This window comes from Rhinoraja longicauda, chromosome 10 (assembly GCF_053455715.1).
Source record: "Rhinoraja longicauda isolate Sanriku21f chromosome 10, sRhiLon1.1, whole genome shotgun sequence".
In the NCBI taxonomy this organism is placed as follows: Eukaryota; Metazoa; Chordata; class Chondrichthyes; order Rajiformes; family Arhynchobatidae; genus Rhinoraja; species Rhinoraja longicauda.
In genome coordinates this window covers 9,192,545-9,215,297 of record NC_135962.1, presented here as the reverse complement: position 1 = coordinate 9,215,297, position 22,753 = coordinate 9,192,545, and the positions used below count along the sequence as shown (strand labels likewise).

The following is a 22,753-nucleotide window of genomic DNA, read 5'->3' as shown; positions in this document are numbered from 1 at the left end:
TTTTCGCAACAATGTAGCACCCTAAGTCCATCGCTAAGTGCTTTTCGGTATGTGCTTTTCGCCGGCACGACGGGGGGGGGGGGGGCTGGTAGGGAAAGGGGGGTGGGGGAGAGTAATGGTAGGGGCCCCAGTACACTGCTTTGTCCTGGGGCCCATAATGCTGTAAAAACGGCCCTGAGGGTCAGGGATGTCTCTGAGCGGCTGCAGAACATTCTGGAGGGGGAGGGTGAACAGCCAGTCGTCGTGGTGCACATTGGCACCAACGATATAGGTAAAAAATGGGATGAGGTCCTACAAGGTGAGTTTAGGGAGCTAGGAGATAAACTTAAAAGTTGGATCTCAAAGGTAATAATCTCTGCATTACTACCAGTGCCACGTGCTAGTCAGAGTAGAAATAGGAAGATATTTCAGATGAATACGTGGCTTGAAAAATGGTGCAAGGGGGAGGGATTCAAATTTCTAGGACATTGGAACCAGTTCTGGGGGAGGTGGGACCAGTACAAACAGGACGGTCTGCACCTGAGCTGGAATGGAACCAATGTCCTTGGGGGAGTGTTTGCTAGTGCTGTCGAGGAGGATTTAAACTAATGTGGCAGGGGGATGGGAGCATGAGCAGAGAGATAGAGGGGTGTAAAATGAGGGTAGAAGCAATAGGTAGCAAGGTGAAAAGTAAAAGTGGCAGGCAGACAAATCCAGAGCAAAAATCAAAAAGGGCCACTTTTCAACATAATTGTATAAGGGGTAAGAATGTTGTAAAAACAAGCCTGAAGGCTTTGTGTCTCAATGCAAGGAGCATTCGTAATAAGGTGGATGAGTTGAATGTGCAGAGCACGGTGGCGCAGCGGTAGAGTTGCTGCTTTACAGCGAATGCAGCGCCGGAGACTCAGGTTCAATCCTGACTACGGGTGCTGCACTGTAAGGAGTTTGTACGTTCTCCCCGTGACCTGCGTGGGTTTACTCCGAGATCTTCGGTTTCCTCCCACACTCCAAAGACGTACAGGTATGTAGGTTAATTGGCTGGGTAAATGTAAAAATTGTCCCTAGTGGGTGTAGGATAGTGTTAATGTACGGGGATCGCTGGGCGGCACGGACTTGGAGGGCCGAAAAGGCCTGTTTCCGGCTGTATGTATATGATATGATGATATGATAGTTATTAATGAATATGATATAGTTGGGATTACGGAGACATGGCTCCAGGGTGACCAAGGCTGGGAGCTCAACATCCAGGGATATTCTATATTCAGGAGGAATAGACAGAAAGGAAAAGGAGGTGGGGTAGCGTTGCTGGTTAGAGAGGAGATTAACGCAATAGGAAGGAAGGACATTAGCTTGGAGGATGTGGAATCGATATGGGTAGAGCTGCGAAACACTAAGGAGCAGAAAACGCTAGTGGGAGTTGTGTACAGGCCACCTAACAGTAGTAGTAGAGTTGGGGATGGCATCAAACAGGAAATTAGAAATGCGTGCAACAAAGGTAAAACAGTTATAATGGGTGACTTCAATCTACATATAGATTGGGTGAATCAAATTGACAGAGGTGCTGAGGAAGAGGATTTCTTGGAATGTATGCGGGATAGTTTTCTAAACCAATATGTAGAGGAACCAACGAGAGAGCAGGCTATTCTAGACTGGGTATTGAGTAATGAGGAAGAGTTAGTTAGCAGTCTTGATGTCCGTGGCCCCTTGGGCAAGAGTGACCATAATATGGTTGAGTTCTTCATTAGGATGGAGAGTGACATAGTTAATTCAGAAATAACGGTTCTGAACTTAAAGAAAGGTAACTTTGAGGGTATGAGACGTGAATTGGCCAAGATAGACTGGCAATTGATTCTTAAAGGGTTGACGGTGGATATGCAATGGAAGGCATTTAAAGACCGCATGGATGAACTACAACAATTGTTCATCCCAGTTTGGCAAAAGAATAAATCAGGGAAGGTAAGTGCATCCGTGGCTAACAAGGGCAATTAGGGATAGTATCAAAACAAAAGATGAAGTATACAAATTAGCAAGAAAAAGCAGCCTACCAGAGGACTGGGAGAAATTCAGAGTCCAGCAGAGGAGGACAAAGGGCTTAATTAGGAAAGGGAAAATAAATTATGAAAGAAAACTGGCAGGGGACATAAAAACTGACTGCAAAACCTATTATAGATATGTGAAGAGAAAAAGATTAGTTAAAACAAATGTAGGTCCCTTGCAGTCAGAAACAGGTGAATTGATCATGGGGAACAAGGATATGGCAGACCAATTGAATAACTACTTTGGTTCTGTCTTCACTAAGGAAGACATAAATAATCTGCCGGAAATAGCAGGGGACCAGGGGTCAAATGAGATGGAGGAACTGAGTGAAATCCTGGTTAGTCGGGAAGTGGTGTTAGGTAAATTAAATGGATTAAAGGCCGATAAATACCCAGGGCCAGATAGGCTGCATCCCAGAGTGCTTAAGGAGGTAGCCCCAGAAATAGTGGATGCATTAGTGATAATTTTTCAAATCTCTTTAGATTCTGGAGTAGTTCCTGAGGATTGGAGGGTAGCTAATGTAACCCCACTTTTCAAAAAGGGAGGGAGAGAGAAAACGGGGAATTACAAACGGGAAAAACGAGGAAAGACATTCTTGCCATAGAGGGAATACAGACAAGGTTCACCAGATTGATTCCTGGGATGGCAGGACTTTCATATGAAGAAAGACTGGATAGACTCGGCTTGTACTCGCTGGAATTTAGAAGATTGAGGGGGGATCTTATAGAAACGTACAAAATTCTTAAGGGGTTGGACAGGCTAGATGCAGGAAGATTGCCACAGAAGGTAGTTGAGGCCAGTTCATTGGTTAAATTTAAGAGGGAGTTAGATGTGGCCCTTGTGGCTAAAGGGATCAGGGGGTATGGAGAGAAGGCAGGTACACGATACTGAGTTGGATGATCAGCCATGATCATATTGAATGCTGGTGCAGGCTCGAAGGGCCGAATGGCCTACTCCTGCACCTATTTTCTATGTTTCTATGTTTCTATATTCCCATTAATTCCGGAGACTACAGGCCGAGTCTTTATCATAATCTGTTCTCACGTGACAAATGCCCCCATTCCAGGAAGCAGTCAGGTTTGGAACTGCCAGCTCAGAGTGGGGAGGCTACAAATGTTACTGGAGAGGATGCTGACTGGAGTGATCTCCCTCTGCAAGGGGACAGTTGAGGCCTCCCCCGGATTTTGGATATCGCTCAAAGGGACGACTGTAAACCCAGCACTGGGTTCAAGGCCGCAGGGCCACCCATCAACTCAGAAGACGTCACTCGGGCTGCCGGCTGCAACAGCTGGTAAAGGTAGGCAGCCTTTGATATTTTGTTCTCTTTGCCTTACCCCAGAATACTCCCCTCTCCTACTCACTTAGGACATGCTCTACCCCAATGTCCAGCGCACTGGGTGGAGAGGAGCGTTGGAGGTACCATCCCGGGCCGTTGTGGTCAGGTTCAACAGCCTGACCGCGGGAGAAGACGGCAGGGAAGAGAAAAGACATTCTGGCCTTCCATCACAGTGAGGAGGTGACTGGAGGAGACTCACTGTGATGGATGTTTTTTTTTTGTTTTGTGTTGGTTTTGTGATTGTGTGTGTTATTGCTTTATTTTTATTGCTTTTTATTGTTGGACTGTGGGTAACGGAATTTCGTCCAAAAGACATGTTTTTTGTATGACATTAAAGGTTATTCTGATTCTGTGGTGGAAGCTGTGGCCCAGAGGCTAGGGCAGTTTTTTCAAAAGTCCCCCTCTTCTGCACAGGCATGACACAGCGCATGGTCCAAGATCTGAATAAACAGCTCCTTCAAACTGGACAACAACATGGTCCTCAGTGACCCCCTCCCACACTAGCTACATGAACAGCTGGTGTCAAAACGAAAGGACATGATGGAGGTTGTTCTCTTGAAGACTGAGTGAGATAGGGGTAATATCTGACTGCACACCCCCAGAGGACAGAGATGAGGTAGAAGGAGCTCATTGGATCTGAAGGGTGGGAGGTTGGAGAGTAATATTCCTACAATTGCCCCCAGTGTGTCCACTGGCAGGAAAATCCCACCAAATGTGACCCACTTAATCTAGAACAGTGGCATCCCTTGCTCGGTCTTCCGGACAAAACGGCCTTTCCTGACATCTTTGGGGATGCGACAATGGCTGAAGGGCCAACAATTCCAGCCATTGCCTTTACACAGCATCAATACTCATGCCAGGGTGCACACAGCTTTTCACACCGCTCCTAAAGGTTAACATTCTACACAGTGGATGATGTAGCAGCTACATTTGCAGAGCTCAACTGAATCCCTCCCCCATAAGATTCATTAGCTATTTAATGGTCTCAAAACAGCACCAAACACTTTTCCGCAATTCAGAGCACAGGAGAGATTGAGATCAGTGCGTGTAGTCAGGAATGCAAGGAATGTGTCTCGTTGATGGTTTCTCTATGATGATACCGCAGCTCAGGAGAAGCAGTAAGCTGAGCCTGAGACCCATGAAGTTCCGAGATGCCGCCGACCCTCCCAGCACCCGACCGACCATTGTGAAGCAAAACAAGGTGGGGTGGGACTTCACCGAAGGTAGCACCAAAATGTCTATTTCATCAGCTGCCATCTGACTCACAGTCTCACCCCCATGATCTTGCAGCCCTCTCTGCCTCTGTCAAACCTTCAAACTCCTATCACAATCCTCACAAAACAAATCTCCCAAAGAGACAGGCTCTACCATGGTCCAATTGCAAAAACTGTCTTTGCAATAAATCTCTGCGTTCTGCATTTTTCCCCCCCAACCAACATCCCCTCAAAATGACTGCTCATGGCCAGAGCAAGATTGTTTCTGCAGACAGATCTTCTAAACTGTTCTCAGTTCAGCTGAAGAGTAACAGAGTTGAATCATTAATTTTATTTACCTCTCCATAGAATGATCTCCCCCTTGAATACCTCCAGCCTTCCCCATTTATATTTGAGAAAATAATTAATGTTATATTGAATATATTGGGCAACTTAGTCCAATAATGATCTTAGTATTTATTGTTGGCATTGATTTTTTTTTTTTAAAAGCTTGTAAGACAAAAAATATATATCAAGATAGGAATGAAATTGCCTTTATTTGAAATATCATTGATATTCCTCTCACAGTTCATTACACTCTCCATGGAACACCTTGCCTGGAGACAGCGTAAACTCCAGCTAATTGCAGCTCATTCCAAGGTGAGTTGTATTATTATTGGTCCACTGCTTTAGTCAACGACCCTTAATTCATATTAATAATGATGCAACTGTGTGATCTCCAGGGAGTTTTCACTCCTGAATAAATGCACTGCACCTCTCTATACATCTTATAATCTGGTAGAGCACTTCCCTCCGTCACCAGTAAAAGACATCACCTCCCACCAAAAATGCGGGAGGCAACAATACTGCATCAGATAGAAGACATTTACTACCCTGTTCTTGCAGCTGTGGGAATTCCTGGTAAGACAACCCAATGTAATCATTCTCTTTATGTTCGTTTGGTAATTGCATCTTAAAATCATGGACAGTCATCTTGTAACTGATGGACTCACCTGTCGCTGCGTTATATAGCATCTCTGCCCTTGTGCTTCCTTAGTTTAGTTAGATAGTTTAGTTTATTGTCACATGTACCGAGGTTCAGTGAAAAGCTTTTGTTGTTTGCTAGGGTTTGTCCAAATGCTTGTTCTGATGAGCCCGGATGCTGCAGATGCATTGTACAGAGGACAGATCACACCGTGACAATCTCTGCCACAAAATCCGTTCCTCAACCACTGACTCTGTCCCCCTGGTCTGCAACTGCCTTATCATAAGGTAACAAGCAAGCAACCGTGCTGTTGCACGCAGTACTAATAACCACATACCCATCCCTGCCCAACAACCCTTGGTTTCCAGCGGGGTTGACCTTGCTGTATTCCATCCCTCGTCCACCCCAAACTGCTGTTGAATCACCTTCTTCCTCCTGTTTGTTCCCTATAGACTTGCCTGTCCTAATGCATCCCTTCTCCTACCTTCCATAAGCAAGGTCACCAAAAATTCTGCTTCCTGCGTTCCACCCACCAATCCTACACTTGCCAACTCAGTGGCTCTCACCTACATCCTAAATTCTCACCGCTGGTGAGTAATCCCTCCATGACCTCCCCCGTTCCTGCCCCACTGCCCATCCAGGCGTCCATATGAAACAAGTCCAGAAAGTGCTGGTAATACTCAGGCAGCATCTGTGGAGAAAGAGGCAGAGATACACGTCAGTCAGCTTCCATCAGATTGGAGGGCAATAAGAAATAAACATGTTTAAATTGTGAAGGAAGGTGAAAAGGACAGGGAAAAAGAGGTAGGGTTCCCTGAGCTTAGTTTGGAAGAGTGCAAGGAATCAGAGCAGAGAGGTCAGATTGGGATGGAGAATTAAACTATAATTGACATGAAACACAAACTCTGCTTTTCTTTCCACTGATGCTGCCTGACCAACTGAATGTTTCCACCACTTTGTGCTTTTGCTTCATGAGAGGTGTGTATTAGATGGAGACCAGGAGTGCATGAGTGGACGACAGAAGGGTTGAATCTCATGGTAAATCTAATGCCAGGAAAAATAATACATGTGGCTGAGGGAGTTGTCAATGGAAGGATATGTATTAGGTCTAAGATGACCATTAGAGGAGAGAGGGAAACTGCTTGAAATTGGAAATACAGAAAGACTGAAATTGTTGAATTGGATAATGGCTCTTGAAAACTGTTACTTTCCTGGTCCTATGTCTAACTTTATTAAAGCAGTGTAAGGAATCAATGACTGCGAGTTCAGAGTGAGCTTTTGCAACGTTGAAAAAGGAAGTGGAGTGAAGATAGGTTGGTGGAGGCATCACTTTAAAAGGGTGGAAATTGCGGTCAGTGATCATTGCATGTGGAAGCTAGTGAGGAGAGTGAAGGCGAGAAGTCCCTTATTCTTGGTCTCGGTGGTAGGGGAGTGAGCGTAGGAATGCACAGATTGTACCAGAAGTAGTGAGAGCCCTGTTGACTCTGACAGAGGGAAAACAATAGTTGGGGATATGGGAAAATGTCTTCAAAGCTCTGTTATGGGAGATGTCAAGACTAGAACAGATGCAAAGGAGATGCAGAGAAACTACGGGGCTGCACGGTGGTGCAGCGGTAGAGCAACCGCCTTACAACGCCAGAGACCCGGGTTCGATCCTCACTATGGGTGCTGTCTGTACGGAATTTGTACGGAATTTGTACGTTCTCCCTGTGACCTGCGAGTGTTTTTCTCCGAGACCTCCGGTTTCCTCCCACACTCCAAAGACGTACAGGTTTGTAGGTTAATTGGCTTGGTGTAAATGTAAAATTGTCCCTAGTGTGTGTAGGGTAGTGCTGGTGTGCGGGGATCACTGGTCGTCACGGACTTGGTGGGCTGAAGGATCTGTTTCCGTGCTGTATCTCTAAACTAAAATAAGCTAAGAAAATGGAAGCAGGGTTGGAACTGTAGTTAAGTAGCTATGGGATACTTAATGGATATTGGACGTTAACACAACCCCTGAGATGGAGCTGGGAAGTCAAGTATGTGAGGGGAAGAGTCAGGGATGGACAAGATGAAAGCGAGGGAGTGCTGGAGATTTGCAGAAAATGTGTTGTAACATGCCACCCGGACCATCGAGGTGGGGCAATTGTACACAGAGGAGTCTTTCCCCATGAAGCCCATTGACCTCAGGTTTACCACAGAACCATAATATCACACGGTCAAAAATGTCAAATAACATCCACACCTCAGTTTAGAATATAGAACATTGCTTCATGTTTGCACCAAGGTGGGAATATGGTCTGGAATGAGTAACCGTAGTGAATTTAAAACAAAATAGTTTATTTGTGAATAATGGTTGCTTGATAATACCTGGCAGTGTTTTGTTAGTGACTAGGATTGGGCCAATAGGGCAAGAATGAGCCAGATTAGATCGATCCTTATTTTGTGTTTGGGACATACTCAGGGAATTTATTTATTGAATGGTTGATGAACCTCGAAGGGATGAATGACCTGTTGGCGTTCACATTCCCGTGTAACTCCCTGCTCTCTGGAATTGCCTTCATGCCTGAGTTGTTGATTAATGACTTACTTGCTGCTTTGCATTTGTTGTAGTCAACTTGATGGCCATTGTGATCCTGTCGAGAGGAAAGTGCGGACTCTCCAGGTGCATCACTCTCTACCTGGTGGCCATGGCGACGGCGGATTCGATGGTGATTTTCACCGATGTGATACTGTACACGATCATTCCGTTTCATTTCCCGGGAACATACCTGGACACCACTCCTGCAATATCCCTCCTGCTCGTCCTGCTGTCTGCAGCAATCGATGTCTCTGTCTGGTTCACCGTCACTTTCACCTTCGACCGATTTGTCGCCATCGGTTGTCAGAAGCTGAGAACCAAATATTGCACTGCAGAAACTGCCACAGTGGTTCTAATAGCAGTGAGCGTGATGCTCAGTCTGATGAACATCCCTTGGTACTTTATATATGAGCCTGAGTATATTGTTGACAATGTACCTTGGGGTGTGATCATTTCATCAAACTTTTTCACAGAAAGTGCCTGGGTGGCTTATGACTGCCTCTGTATTATTTTAACACCTTTCCTTCCATTCCTCCTGATTCTGCTGCTCAATGCATTGACAGTCAGACACATTCTGGTGGTGGGCAGAATCCGCAAGAGGTTACAGCAATGCAACAATAATTTGGAGTGCCATGACCCAGAGATGGAGAAGAGAAGGAAATCCATCATTTTGCTCTTCACCATTTCGGGTAGCTTTATACTTTTATGGATGACGAACGTTCTGTATTTCATCTACTGGAGGATTGCAAATGTTTATGATTATGTGGGTGTCCATGACCCCAGCTACATCGCTGAACAAACTGGCTACATGCTGCAGCTTCTGAGCTCCTGCACCAACACCTGTATTTATGTGGTGACCCAGACTAGGTTCAGAGAGCAGCTGAGGGATGCCCTAATGTACCCCTTCATTGCGGTTGTTGCATGGTTTCGGTGAAGCACCGACTACATTAGATCCACCATTACCAGTTCAGTCCTCATTTATTCTCCCACTGTTTCTCTTGGTGAATTGTGACAGCGCCCCCTCCCTTGGATGCCACTCTGATCTCTATCACTGGGTGACTGACCTGGATGGGCCAATCCCCAGCAACATTGGTAATAGCTGGGACCAATTAGCTGATATTGGTTATGGCTGCCTAAACCTTGTCAGCCTTCTCCCAATAAAACGCAGGTAAAGAGGGAGGGGGGAGGATTGGCAGGTCTGGTGGTAACAAATGCAAGGATCAGTGTTTCAGCAGGAATCACTTCTGGGAGGACTATATTAATCAGGTGAAAGGAAGCAGTTCAGTTACATGGTGGATATACCCATTTTGCTCAGTGAGGCACTGGAGTTGTTAACATCAAAGGAGTTGCTGCAGAGATGGATGAAGTGATCAGTGAGACATAGAATTTGAGACCAAAACCCTGGCTATAGAATCCCTAATATTTGTATACAGCTCTGCCTGTCCAAGGCAACACATTTCATAGATAATTTGGAGACAGTAGGAGGGGTACAGCTGTGGTGATCAGAATCATCAGTGTACCTGCAGAACCTCATCTCAGGCACTTGGATCATGTCACCATTTCTACTCGCACAGCTGAGACTGTTTCCAGCCATCTATTGTCTCAAGTTGTTGCACCATTACAGTCCTATATTCACTCCTGTTGTGTTCGACAAATCACCGGATTCAGGTAACATAGTTTGTATAACAAGGTATAGGTATAACAGGAGTACGTGCTGAGGGACGCACTGAAGCTTGGTGTAGCCAACGCCAAGGCTTTGTGGGGGAGGGCCACAGTCTAGGGTCCTTCCGCTGCCGGACATGGGGGGGCAGGGTGTGGTGGAGATGCCCCTCCAAATAAGGGAAGGATTCCACGCCAGTGGGCCACATGAGTGGAAATGGTGGTGGTTAAATTTGTATAATTTTTTATTGAATATCTGTATTGAATGTATGTATAGCCTCCGAGAATGTCGGATGGAGTTTTGGAAATAACATGTTTTGTATATATTTGTTCCTTGAATAAAGTATGTTTTGATAATAAAACAATTCTGGCAGCTCAGGTTTTGTCTCAATCTCTCAATCTAGACTAGAACTTGAACTGCCCAGGCATAGAAGGATATTTGCCAAGCGCTGGAAGATGAGATTAATGTGGATGGATGGCCTGGATGTGCTGGGCTGAATGGCCTGTTTTAATGCTGTATTACTATTTGACCTTGTAATAATTACACCTGAAGAAAGTTCTGAAATTAGAAAGGCCTCTAATGTCCAGCTGCACCCACCACTCCCCTGCCTCAGCGCACAGACCTGCTTCGAGCAAGTCCAGGTTTCCGTCACCAAAGCCAATGGGTCTCTGATCCGTGGCCCCATTGAGTGTGCTGCTGTGCATGAACTGCCATGAGCAGTGTGCCTCAAAGGGCTTTTGGTCAGTGGAACACAATCAGAAGCTGTGTTCAGCTGAGCAGGATCCTCTTAGGAACAATGCAGCTTTCCATCTACCACCCATTTCGGCCTGTAACCCACGACAACCGAACACCTTTGGCCATTTTCACAATTTTTTAGTGAGGGATCCAAAGGCACCAAAAATAGGGCAACCGTGTTTTCCAGCATCAGGCTGCGGGGGCTGTCGATTGTGACCTGGGTCAACACTTCCACAGCCCAGGTAATCTTGTGCAGTGCACTCCGGAACTCAACAGAGTCCTGACAGGCTGCTGTCAGCAGCATGACCTCAGGATGGTGTCACCCTCAGCACTGGGTGCAGGGCAAGCAACTGAGCAGCAGGAGGAGCCAGCGAGCCAGAAGGTGAGGGATGGAACGGGGTATGGACATGTCTCAGAACATTAGCCCGAGAAACGCTTGCTTGTGCATACTAGTGTCTACACACCACCAGGTGGCGCCATCAGCAATGGCAGCCTCGCCAACGGTCTGTCTACCTTTTCGTCCTTTTTGTTATTTTTAGTGTGTTTTAAAAGTTTGTGTTAATGTTCTCTGGTTTGTTTTATGTGGGGGGGTTGGGGAGGGGGGACGGGGAAACCTTTATTCAATCTCATACCTGCTGGAGATGCGATTGTTTTCCGGATCGTATCTCCGGTCACTGCGGCCTAACATCATAGAGCTGGCGGCCTTGCTCAAGACTAACTTGGAGCCACACCGTGGGACCATGGACATACCATCAGAGTCTGCGATCGCTTGCCTGGGATCGACGGTCCAACTGCAGCCTGCGGATTTCAACCTCGAGGAGCTCGCAGTCTCGGGTAGAGACTGATGTCGGGAAGCTCCAATGTCACAGAAAGTTCGACTAGTCCTGACCCGGGGTCCGATCGCCCGGCGCGGGGGAGCTGAGATTCCCCCGATGCAGGAGCTTGATCGCCCCGTCACGGAGGGCCAACCACAGGCTACGGGAGCCAATATCGTCCCATCAACGGAAGGCTCACGGCCCCAGACAAAGAACAAAGAATGGAAGAAGTTTGAACTTTGTTTCGCCTTCCATCACAGTGAGAAATGTGGAGGAGTCTCTGTGGTGAATGCTTATGTTAAAATGTATTTTGTGTGTTTTGTTGCTTTTTTTTGGTATGACTGTATGGCAAATCGAATTCCCCGTATGTTGCAAAACATACTTTGCTAATAAAGTATGATTATGATTATTATGATTATGATCTGATGCAGGCAAGCACAAAGGTGGCCATCAGGACTAGGGCACAGTTGGTTATGTTTCTCGTCGTTTCTCTGGAAACTTGCATCTCATGACTTTTTAGTTGTAGTTATACAGCATGGAAACAGGCACTTCGGCCCACCGAGTCCACATCAGCCAACCATCACCCATACACTAGTTCTATCCTACACACTGGGGACAACTGACAGAAGCCAAACAACCTACAAACCCGTATGTCTTTGAAAAGTGGGAGAAAACTGGAGTACCCGGAGAAAGCCCACGTGGTCATGGGGAGAACATACAAAACTCCCAACAGAAAGCACCCGCAGTCAGGATCGGGTCTCTGGGGTCCCAGTGGCTAATGAGCAGCAACAGACAAAAGCAGGTGCAAGCAGGAGTGGGCCATTCGGCCTGTCGAGCCTACTCCACCATTCAACAGGATCAAGGCCACTTTGTTACTACATTGCTACTTTCTCTCTCCTGTACTAATCACGTAAGCCTCAATTTATTTAATTTCCAAAAATTGTATCAGGTGTACTCATAGTCACAGCCCTCTTGGGTAGACAATTCCAAACATCAAGCTCAGGTCAATAAATTTCTTCTCAACTCTGTCCTGACTGGCCAACCCCTTCTCATGGCTCTGTGACCCCTGGTTCCAGATACGTGGGTATCTGGAACCAGTTGCTACCTGAAAGCGCCAGAGAACCGTGTTCAATCCTGACCACGGGTGCTGTCTGTATAGAGTTTGTACGTTCTCTCCGTGACCGCGTAGGTTTTCTCCGGGGGCTCCGGTTTCTTCCCACAGTCCAAAGACGTACAGGTATGTAGGTTAATTGGCTCTGGAAAAAAATATTAATTGTCCCTCGTGTGCAGGATAGTGTTAGTGTATGGGGATCGCTGGTCGGCATGGAACCGCTGGGCTGAAAGGCCTGTTTTCGCACTGTATCTCTAAACCAAACTAAACTAAATTAAACTAAATGTCAGTCACTAGGTGACACGAGTCTACCTCTCATTTTTTACATTTCATCAAGATTCCCTTTATTTCCGGAGAATACAGGCCGAGTCTTTATCATAATCTGTTCTCACGTGACAATTGGCCCCATTCCAGGAAGCAGTCAGGTTTGGAACTGCCAGCTCAGAGTGGGGAGGCTGCAAATGTTACTGGAGAGGATGCTGACTGGAGTGATCTCCCTCTGCAAGGGGACAGTTTAAAAAATATATATTTATTTTTATTGCAGGAAAGATACAATACGAGTGACATAATGCATTACATTCCCCTCCATTTAAAAAAATATATATAACGGAATTAGACATGTTTTTTGTATGACATTAAAGGTTATTCTGATTCTGTGGTGGAAGCTGTGGCCTAGAGGCTAGGGCAGTTTTTTCAAAAGTCCCCCTCTTCTGCACAGGCATGACACGGCGCATGGTCCAAGATCTGAATAAACAGCTCCTTCAAACTGGACAACAACATGGCCCTCAGTGACCCCCTCCCACAGTAGCTGCATGAACAGCTGGTGTCAAAACGAAAGGACATAATGGAGGTTGTTCTCTTGAAGACTGAGTGAGATAGGGGTGATATCTGACTGCACACCCCCAGAGGACAGAGATGAGGGAGAAGGAGCTCATTGGATCTGAAGGGTGGGAGGTTGGAGAGTAATATTCCTACAATTGCCCCCAGTGGGTCCACTGGCAGGAAAATCCCAGCAAATGTGACCAACTTAATCTGGGCCAGTGGCATCCCTTGCTCGGTCTTCCAGACAAAACAGCCTTTCCTGACATGTTTGGGGATGCGACAATGGCTGAAGGGCCAACAATTCCAGCCATTGCCTTTACACAGCATCAATACTCATGTCAGGGTGCACACAGCTTTTCACACCGCTCCTAAAGGTTAACATTCTACACAGTGGATGATGTAGCACTTACACTCAACTGAATCCTTCCCCCATAAGATTCATTAGCTATTTAATGGTCTCAAAACAGCACCAAACACTTTCCCGCAATTCAGAGCACAGGAGAGATTGAGATCAGTGCGTGTAGTCAGGAATGCAAGGAATGTGTCTCGTTGATGGTTTCTCTATGATGATATCGCAGCTCAGGAGAAGCAGTAAGCTGAGCCTGAGACCCATGAAGTTCCGAGATGCCGCCGAACCTCCCAGCACCCGACCGACCATGGCAAAGCAAAACAAGGTGGGGTGGGACTTCACCGAAGGTAACACCAAAATGTCTATTTCATCAGCTCACTTCTGACTCACACTCTCACCCCCACGATCTTGCAGCCCTCTCCGCCTCTGCCAAACCTTCATACTCCTATCACAATCCTCACAAAACAAATCTCCCAAAGAGACAGGCACTACCATGGTCCAATTGCAAAAGCTGTCTTTGCAATAAATCTCTGCTTTCTGCATTTTTTTTCCCCCAACCAACATCCCCTCAAAATGACTGCTCATGGCCAGAGCAAGATTGTTTCTGCAGACAGATCTTCTAAACTATTCAGTTCAGCTGAAGAATAACAGAGTTGAATCATTAATTTTATTTACCTCTCCATAGAATGATCTCCCCCTTGAATACCTCCAGCCTTCCCCATTTATATTTGAGAAAATAATTAATGTTATATTGAATATATTGGGCAACTTAGTCCAATAATGATCTTAGTATTTATTGTTGGCATTGATTTTTTTTTTTTAATGCTTGTAAGACAAAAAAAAAATATCAAGATAGGAATGAAATTGCTATTTGAAATATCATTGATATTCCTCTCACAGTTCATTACACTCTCCATGGAAAACCTTGCCTGGAGACGGCGTAAACTCCAGCTAATTGCAGCTCATTCCAAGGTGAGTTGTATTATTATTGGTCCACTGCTTTAGTCAACGACCCTTAATTCATATTAATAATGATGCAACTGTGTGATCTCCAGGGAGTTTTCACTCCTGAATAAATGCACTGCACCTCTCTATACATCTTATAATCTGGTAGAACACTTCCCTCCGTCACCAGTAAAAGACATCACCTCCCACCAAAAATGCGGGAGGCAACAATACTGCATCAGATAGAAGACATTTACTACCCTGTTCTTGCAGCTGTGGGGATTCCTGGTAAGACAACCCAATGTAATCATTCTCTTTATGTTCGTTTGGTAATTGCATCTTAAAATCTTGGACAGTCATCTTGTAACTGATGGACTCACCTGTCGCTGCGTTATATAGCATCTCTGCCCTTGTGCTTCCTTAGTTTAGTTAGTTAGTTTAGTTTATTGTCACATGTACCGAGGTTCAGTGAAAAGCTTTTGTTGTTTGCTCGGGTTTGTCCAAATGCTTGTTCTGATGAGCCCGGAGCTGCAGATGCATTGTACAGAGGGCAGATCACACCGTGACAATCTCTGCCACAAAATCCGTCCCTCAACCACTGACTCTGTCCCCCTGGTCTGCAACTGCCTGATCATCAGGTAACAAGCAAGCAACCGTGCTGTTGCACGCAGTACTAATAACCAAATACCCATCCCTGCCCAACAACCCTTGGTTTCCAGCGGGGTTGACCTTGCTGTATTCCATCCCTCGTCCACCCCAAACTGCTGTTGAATCACCTTCTTCCTCCTGTTTGTTCCCTATAGACTTGCCTGTCCTATTGCATCCCTTCTCCTACCTTCCATAAGCAAGGCCACCAAAAATTCTGCTTCTTGCGTTCCACCCACCAATCCTACACTTGCCAACTCAGTGGCTCTCACCTACATCCTAAATTCTCACCGCTGGTGAGTAATCCCTCCAAGACCTCCCCCGTTCCTGCCCCACTGCCCATCCAGGCGTCCATATGAAACAAGTCCAGAAAGTGCTGGTAATACTCAGGCAGCATCTGCGGAGAAAGAGGCAGAGATACACGTCAGTCAGCTTCCATCAGATTGGAGGGCAATAAGAAATAAACATGTTTAAATTGTGAAGGAAGGTGAAAAGGACAGAGAAAAAGAGGTAGGGTTCCCTGAGCTTAGTTTGGAAGAGTGCAAGGAATCAGAGCAGAGAGGTCAGATTGGGATGGAGAATTAAACTATAATTGACATGAAACACAAACTCTACTTTTCTTTCCACTGATGCTGCCTGACCAACTGAATGTTTCCACCACTTTGTGCTTTGGCTTCATGAGAGGTGTGTATTAGATGGAGACCAGGAGTGCATGAGTGGACGACAGAAGGGTTGAATCTCATGGTAAATCTAATGCCAGGAAAAATAATACATGTGGCTGAGGGAGCTGTCAATGGAAGGAGATGTATTAGGTCTAAGATGAGGAGTGAAGATAGGTTGGTGGAGGCATCACTTTAAAAGGGTGGAAATTGCGGTCAGTGATCATTGCATGTGGAAGCTGGTGAGGAGAGTGAAGGCGAGAAGTCCCTTATTCTTGGTCTCGGTGGTAGGGGAGTGAGCGTAGCAATGCACAGTTTGTACCAGAAGTAATGAGAGCTGTTGACTCTGACAGAGGGAAAACAATAGTTGGGGATATGGGAAAATGTCTTCAAAGCTCTGTTATGGGAGATGTCAAGACTAGAATAGATGCAAAGGAGATGCGGAGAAACTCCGGGGCTGCACGGTGGTACAGCGGTAGAGCAACCGCCTTACAACGCCAGAGACCCGGGTTCGATCCTCACTATGGGTGCTGTCTGTACGGAATTTGTACGTTCTCCCTGTGACCTGCGGGGGGTTTTCTACGAGACCTTCGGTTTCCTCCCACACTCCAAAGACGTACAGGTTTGGAGGTTAATTGGCTTGGTGTGAATGTAAAATTGTCCCTAGTGTGTGTAGGGTAGTGCTGGTGTGTGGGGATCAATGGTCGTCACGGACTTGGTGGGCTGAAGGATCTGTTTCCGTGCTGTAACTCTAAACCAAAATAAGCTAAGAAAATGGAAGCAGGGTTGGAACTGTAGTTAAGTAGCTATGGGATACTTAATGGATATTGGCCATTAACACAACCCCTGAGATGGAGCTGGGAAGTCAAGTATGTGAGGGGAAGATTCAGGGATGGACAAGATGAAAGCGAGGGAGTGCTAGAGATTTGCAGAAAATGTGTTGTAACATGCCACCCGGACCATCGAGGTGGGGCAATTGTACACAGAGGGGTCTTTCCCCATGAAGCCCATTGACCTCTGGTTTACCACAGAACCATAATATCACACGGTCAAAAATGTCAAATAACATCCACACCTCAGATTAGAATATAGAACATTGCTTCATGTTTGCACCAAGGTGGGAATATGGTCTGGAATGAGTAACCATAGTGAATTTAAAACAAAATAGTTTATTTGTGAATAATGGTTGCTTGATAATACCTGGCAGTGTTTTGTTAGTGACTAGGATTGGGCCAATAGGGCAAGAATGAGCCAGATTAGATCGATCCTTATTTTGTGTTTGGGACATACTCAGGGAATTTATTTATTGAATGGTTCATGAACCTCGAAGGGATGAATTACCTGTTGGCGCTCACATTCCCGTGTAAATCCCTGCTCTCTGGAATTGCCTTCATGCCTGAGTTGTTGATTAATGACTTACTTGCTGTTTTGCATTTGTTGTAGTCAACTTGATGGCCATTGTGATCCTGTCGAGAGGAAAGTGCGGACTCTCCAGGTGCATCACTCTCTACCTGGTGGCCATGGCGACGGCGGATTCGATGGTGATTTTCACCGATGTGATACTGTACACGATCATTCCGTTTCATTTCCCGGGAACATACCTGGACACCACTCCTGCAATATCCCTCCTGCTCGTCCTGCTGTCTGCAGCAATCGATGTCTCTGTCTGGTTCACCGTCACTTTCACCTTCGACCGATTTGTCGCCATCTGTTGTCAGAAGCTGAGAACCAAATATTGCACTGCAGAAACTGCCACAGTGGTTCTAATAGCAGTGAGCGTGATGCTCAGTCTGAAGAACATCCCTTGGTACTTTATATATGAGCCTGAGTATATTGTTGACAATGTACCTTGGGGTGTGATCATTTCATCAAACTTTTTCACAGAAAGTGCCTGGGTGGCATATGACTGCCTCTGTATTATTCTAACACCTTTCCTTCCATTCCTCCTGATTCTGCTGCTCAATGCATTGACAGTCAGACACATTCTGGTGGTGGGCAGAATCCGCAAGAGGTTACAGCAATGCAACAATAATTTGGAGCGCCATGACCCAGAGATGGAGAAGAGAAGGAAATCCATCATTTTGCTCTTCACCATTTCGGGTAGCTTTATACTTTTATGGATGACGAATGTTCTGTATTTCATCTACTGGAGGATTGCAAATGTTTATGATTATGTGGGTGTCCATGACCCCAGCAACATCACTGAACAAACTGGCTACATGCTGCAGCTTCTGAGCTCCTGCACCAACACCTGTATTTATGTGGTGACCCAGACTAGGTTCAGAGAGCAGCTGAGGGATGCCCTGATGTACCCCTTCATTGCGGTTGTTGCATGGTTTCAGTGAAGCACCGACTACATTAGATCCACCATTACCAGTTCAGTCCTCATTTATTCTCCCACTGTTTCTCTCGGTGAATTGTGACAGCGCCCCCTCCCTTGGATGCCACTCTGATCTCTATCACTGGCTGACTGACCAGGAGGGGCCAATCCCCAGCAACATTGGTAATAGCTGGGACCAATTAGCTGATATTGGTTATGGCTGCCTAAACCTTGTCAGCCTTCTCCCAATAAAACGCAGGCAAAGAGGGAGGGGGGAGGATTGGCAGGTCTGGTGGTAACAAATGCAAGGATCAGTGTTTCAGCAGGAATCACTTCTGGGAGGACTATATTAATCGGGTGAAAGGAAGCAGTTCAGTTACATGGTGGATGTACCCATTTTGCTCAGTGAGGCACTGGAGTTGTTAACAGCAAAGGAGTTGCTGCAGAGATGGATGAAGTAATCAGTGAGACATAGAATTTGAGATCAAAACCCTGGCTATGGAATCCCTAATATTTGTATTCAGCTCTGCCTGTTCAAGGCAACACATTTCACAGATAATTTGGAGACAGTAGGAGGGGTGCAGCTGTGGTGATCAGAATCATCAGTGTACCTGCAGAACCTCATCTCAGGCATTTGGATCATGTCACCAAAGTTTGCCGTCTGGATGAGAAATATTGGCAAGGCTATGGTGGACTTTGGGGGGACTCATGCAACAGCAGACCATGTCATGAGATGCCTTGAAGCATAAATTGCACATTGTCAGACCCCAATAACTGGCTACTCCAATGCATCATGAAACAATAACAATGAGCTCCATTTCTACTTCTTGGGACATTAAAGACTAATGTCTCCTCCATGTCATATTTAAACTGTTTCCATTTTGTAGCTTTATCGCATTGAAATTGAAATTGGTCAAGGTATTTCAGTAGTCGCGACTGCCTCCAGAGAGATTTTCCACATAGGATCTCACAAACTATAATAGCGTGAAACCTTTGAATCTGAAAATGACACCTCAAGAACTCTGATAGCTCATAACTTAAAAATAATGAATTTTCAGAGTAGGGCTTTGAAATAAAATCAAACCAATCTGATTTAACCAGTTTCTACTTGCACAGCTGAGACTGTTTCCAGCCATCTATTGTCTCAAGTTGTTGCACCATTACAGTCCTATATTCACTCCTGTTGTGTTCAATAAATCACCGGATTCAGGCAACATAGTTTGTATAACAAGGTATTTTATTGCACTACAAAATAAGGCACATAGACTCACGCAGCCTTGTGCGCACTTGCAAAACCCGGAATGTACAGCAAATTGTTCTGCCGAGTTAATGGGTGAAAATGTTTTACCTCATCTCAGTCCTAAATGGCCTACCCCTTATTCTCAAACTGTGACCCTTGGTTCTGGACTCCCCCAACATCGTGAACCTTTTTCCGGCATCTGGCCTATCCAATCCCTGAAGAATTTTATATGTTCTATAAGATCCCCTCTCACCCTTCTACCTGTAAATTCCAGTGAATATAAGTGCTGTTGATCCATTCTTTCATCATATGTCAGTCCCGCCATCCCGGGAATTAACCTGGTGAACCTGCACTGCAGCAAAAAACTCTTTGTGTCAGAGAGTTGTAAATCAATGGAATTATCTGCCTCAGGAGGCAGTGGAGGCCAATTCTCTGGATGTTTTCAAGAGAAAGCTAGATAGAGCTCTTAATGATAGCGGAGTCAGGGGGTATGGGGAGAAGGCAGGAACGGGGTACTGATTGTGAATGATCAGCCATGATCACATTGAATGGCGGTGCTGGCTCGAAGGGCCGAATGGCCTACTCCTTCACCTATTGTCTATTGTCTATTTTCTATTGTCTATTGTCACTCCCTCAATAGCAAGAATGTCCTTCCTCAAATTAGGAGACCATGCTGCGAGATTTACTTTCCTCACCAATCTTTAATGCTTCAGCTAGCATGGTAGACACTGCCTGCTCCACCACAGGTTCTGACCTCCTCATCATCAAAGGGATCTATTGGAAGCGCTGGCTCATAATATCATCAACGACCCAAATCGCCCTGGCCACGCTCTCATTTCATTCCGAGATACAGAAGGTACAGGCATGAAAACCGTTACCACCAGGTTCAAGAACAGCTTCTTCCCAGCAAACATCAGGGTCTTTAGCTGTACAACACCATTCTCAGCATCTTTAAACTTCTATGGACTTTGTCTTTGGTTACACTACGAACTTTACGATACTGAATTGATCTGAAATTAATCTGTTTTTTGTACTAGTATTACGGTTATTAATTTATTGAATTTCTCAATTGTTATTTCTTATCTGTGTGTATAGCGTTATGGGCCTGTTATGCTATTACACGGAAAAATGTAATTGTTCCATTGTCGATACAAATGACACTTAAACTCTCTTGACTTTCTTGACAATTACAGAGGCTCCACGAGTTATGAATGATTTTGCTTATGGAATTATGACTTTTCTTAAAATCTCCTGTATCCATTCTATGCATTTTTCAAGTTGCTAATAATAAAAACATGTTCCATGTTATTTATTAATGACTGAGTACATTGTGTATTCCATTAGTTTAATTACACGTAATATGTGGATGATGATTCAATGAAATTAATGAATTATAGTGTGTGTCTGTGCATGTGTAAACCAATATAGAAACATAGAAAATAGGTGCAGGAGTAGGCCATTCGGCCCTTCGAGCCTGCACCGCCATTCAATATGATCATGGCTGATCATCCCACTCAGTATCCTGTACCTGCCTTCTCTCCATACCCCCTGATCCCTTTAGCCACAAGGGTCACATCTAACTCCCTCTTAAATATAGCCAATGAACTGGCCTCAACTGCCTTCTGTGGCAGAGAATTCCACAGATTCACCACTCTCTATGTGAAAAAAAACGTTCTCATCTCGGTCCTAAAAGACTTCCCCTTATCCTTAAACTGTGACCCCTTGTTCTGGACTTCCCCAACATCGGGAACAATCTTCCTGCATCTAGCCTGTCCAACCCCTTAAGAATTTGTAAGTTTCTATAAGATCCCCCCTCAATCTTCTAAATTCCAGCGAGTACAAGCCGAGTCTATCCAGTCTTTCTTCATATGAAAGTCCTGCCATCCTGACATGAGTCACGATACTCTGGAAAAGTTTGGATGTACTTCGGCTTACAGATAGTTTTCAAGAACAGAACATGTACGCAACCCAGGGATTGCCTGTATTTAAATCTATATTTCCGGTGTTTTAAGTCTTTTCTAGGTGAAATAGCTTATTCCCATTTATTCTGTCCAGGCCCCTCAAGATTATTTAAACTTCAATTAAGTCGCACATCCAGCCTCCTCTGTTGCATTGGGGGAAATAAATAGTTTATCCAATCTTTTCTCACAGGCTCTATTTTCCAGTCCTGGTAACATCCTCATATATCTTCTCTGCACCTGATTTTGTGCATTCTTGTCCTTCCTATGATGTAGAGCAGCGAAAAATCAGAGAGTTATTCAATTTTCTCTATCAGGAGAAATTAAACGTGGATTGATGCCACAGTAGCATTCAGCAGGAAAAGGTGAGCAACTACCACCTTGCACTAGCACAAATATCCTTCCTTTGTCCCGCTCCCCTGACATCAGTCTGAAGAAGGGTCTCGACCCGAAACGTCACCCATTCCTTCTCTCCTGAGATGCTGCCTGACCTGCTGAGTTATTCCAGCATTTTGTGAATAAATACCTTTGATTTGTACCAGCATCTGCAGTTATTTTCTTAAACTAGCACCTTGTGGTCAGTGTGATTGGTGGGGCAGTGACCATATACACCAGGTTACCCAAGGCACTTTAATATGAAATCTTTCCTTCAAAGATGCAGTTGGATGGGGCCTACTGCCAACTAATAAGAAACAACAAGTTGACCAGCATCCCAGGAAGACATTGATTGCAATTCTTAGCCAAGCCAGGAAACACGCAACTTTGATGCTGAAGGGAGAATTTGCTGTGAGCGAATTGAATATCTGTTGCATTCCCAAAGTATTCTCATCGGAAAACACTGCTCCGACACAAATTAGACCCACTGGCACTGGGTTCCATGAGGTGACTATTGCACATAGACCCTTACATTGGAATCACCCAGGGATTATGGCTTTTTAGGGAACAAGGAAACATTACTTTGACTTCATGCAGACATATTGCTGAGTCTGGAGTGATAATGCAGAAGTATTATTTTTCTGAATTTTGTACTGTTCATACCATGCAAGAATTTGAGGAGAGGAAGGGCAAATGGCTCATGTTGTACCTCAGCAGCAAAAGCTTCTTGTAGACATAATCAATGAATTCCCCAGCATTTCTATATTTTATAAACTACGGAGTTAGGGACAGAACTAATAACTGAAATTAATTTATGAATGAACACCTCAAATATTCTTACCACAGGTGTTTGGTCAAGAATTTAAAGTTTCAATAATATTTATTGCGATGTGGTAACGTGAGAGATGTAAAATATATCATTTAGTAGAATGAAAAGGTACGGAACTCACGTACAGGTTAATATTCCTAACCTAACTTTGTTTGCAGTGTAAGAAAATAACTGCAGATGCTGGTACAAATCGATTTATT

At 45.0% G+C, this 22,753-nt stretch overlaps 2 protein-coding genes across 2 annotated transcripts; both read left to right on the top strand.

Annotated features, from left to right (window-relative positions):
- The first annotated feature begins 5,339 nt into the window (after positions 1–5,339).
- LOC144597580 (putative G-protein coupled receptor 139) lies at positions 5,340–9,024 on the top strand. Its single transcript, XM_078407074.1, has 2 exons — positions 5,340–5,466; positions 8,123–9,024. Exons 1-2 carry the CDS (start codon positions 5,394–5,396, stop codon positions 9,022–9,024), a joined length of 975 nt encoding a protein of 324 aa, XP_078263200.1. The 5' UTR covers positions 5,340–5,393.
- Positions 9,025–14,742: 5,718 nt separating this feature from the next.
- Positions 14,743–18,176, top strand: LOC144597579 (putative G-protein coupled receptor 139). Its single transcript, XM_078407073.1, has 2 exons — positions 14,743–14,815; positions 17,275–18,176. Exons 1-2 carry the CDS (start codon positions 14,743–14,745, stop codon positions 18,174–18,176), a joined length of 975 nt encoding a protein of 324 aa, XP_078263199.1.
- The last annotated feature ends 4,577 nt before the right edge of the window (positions 18,177–22,753 follow it).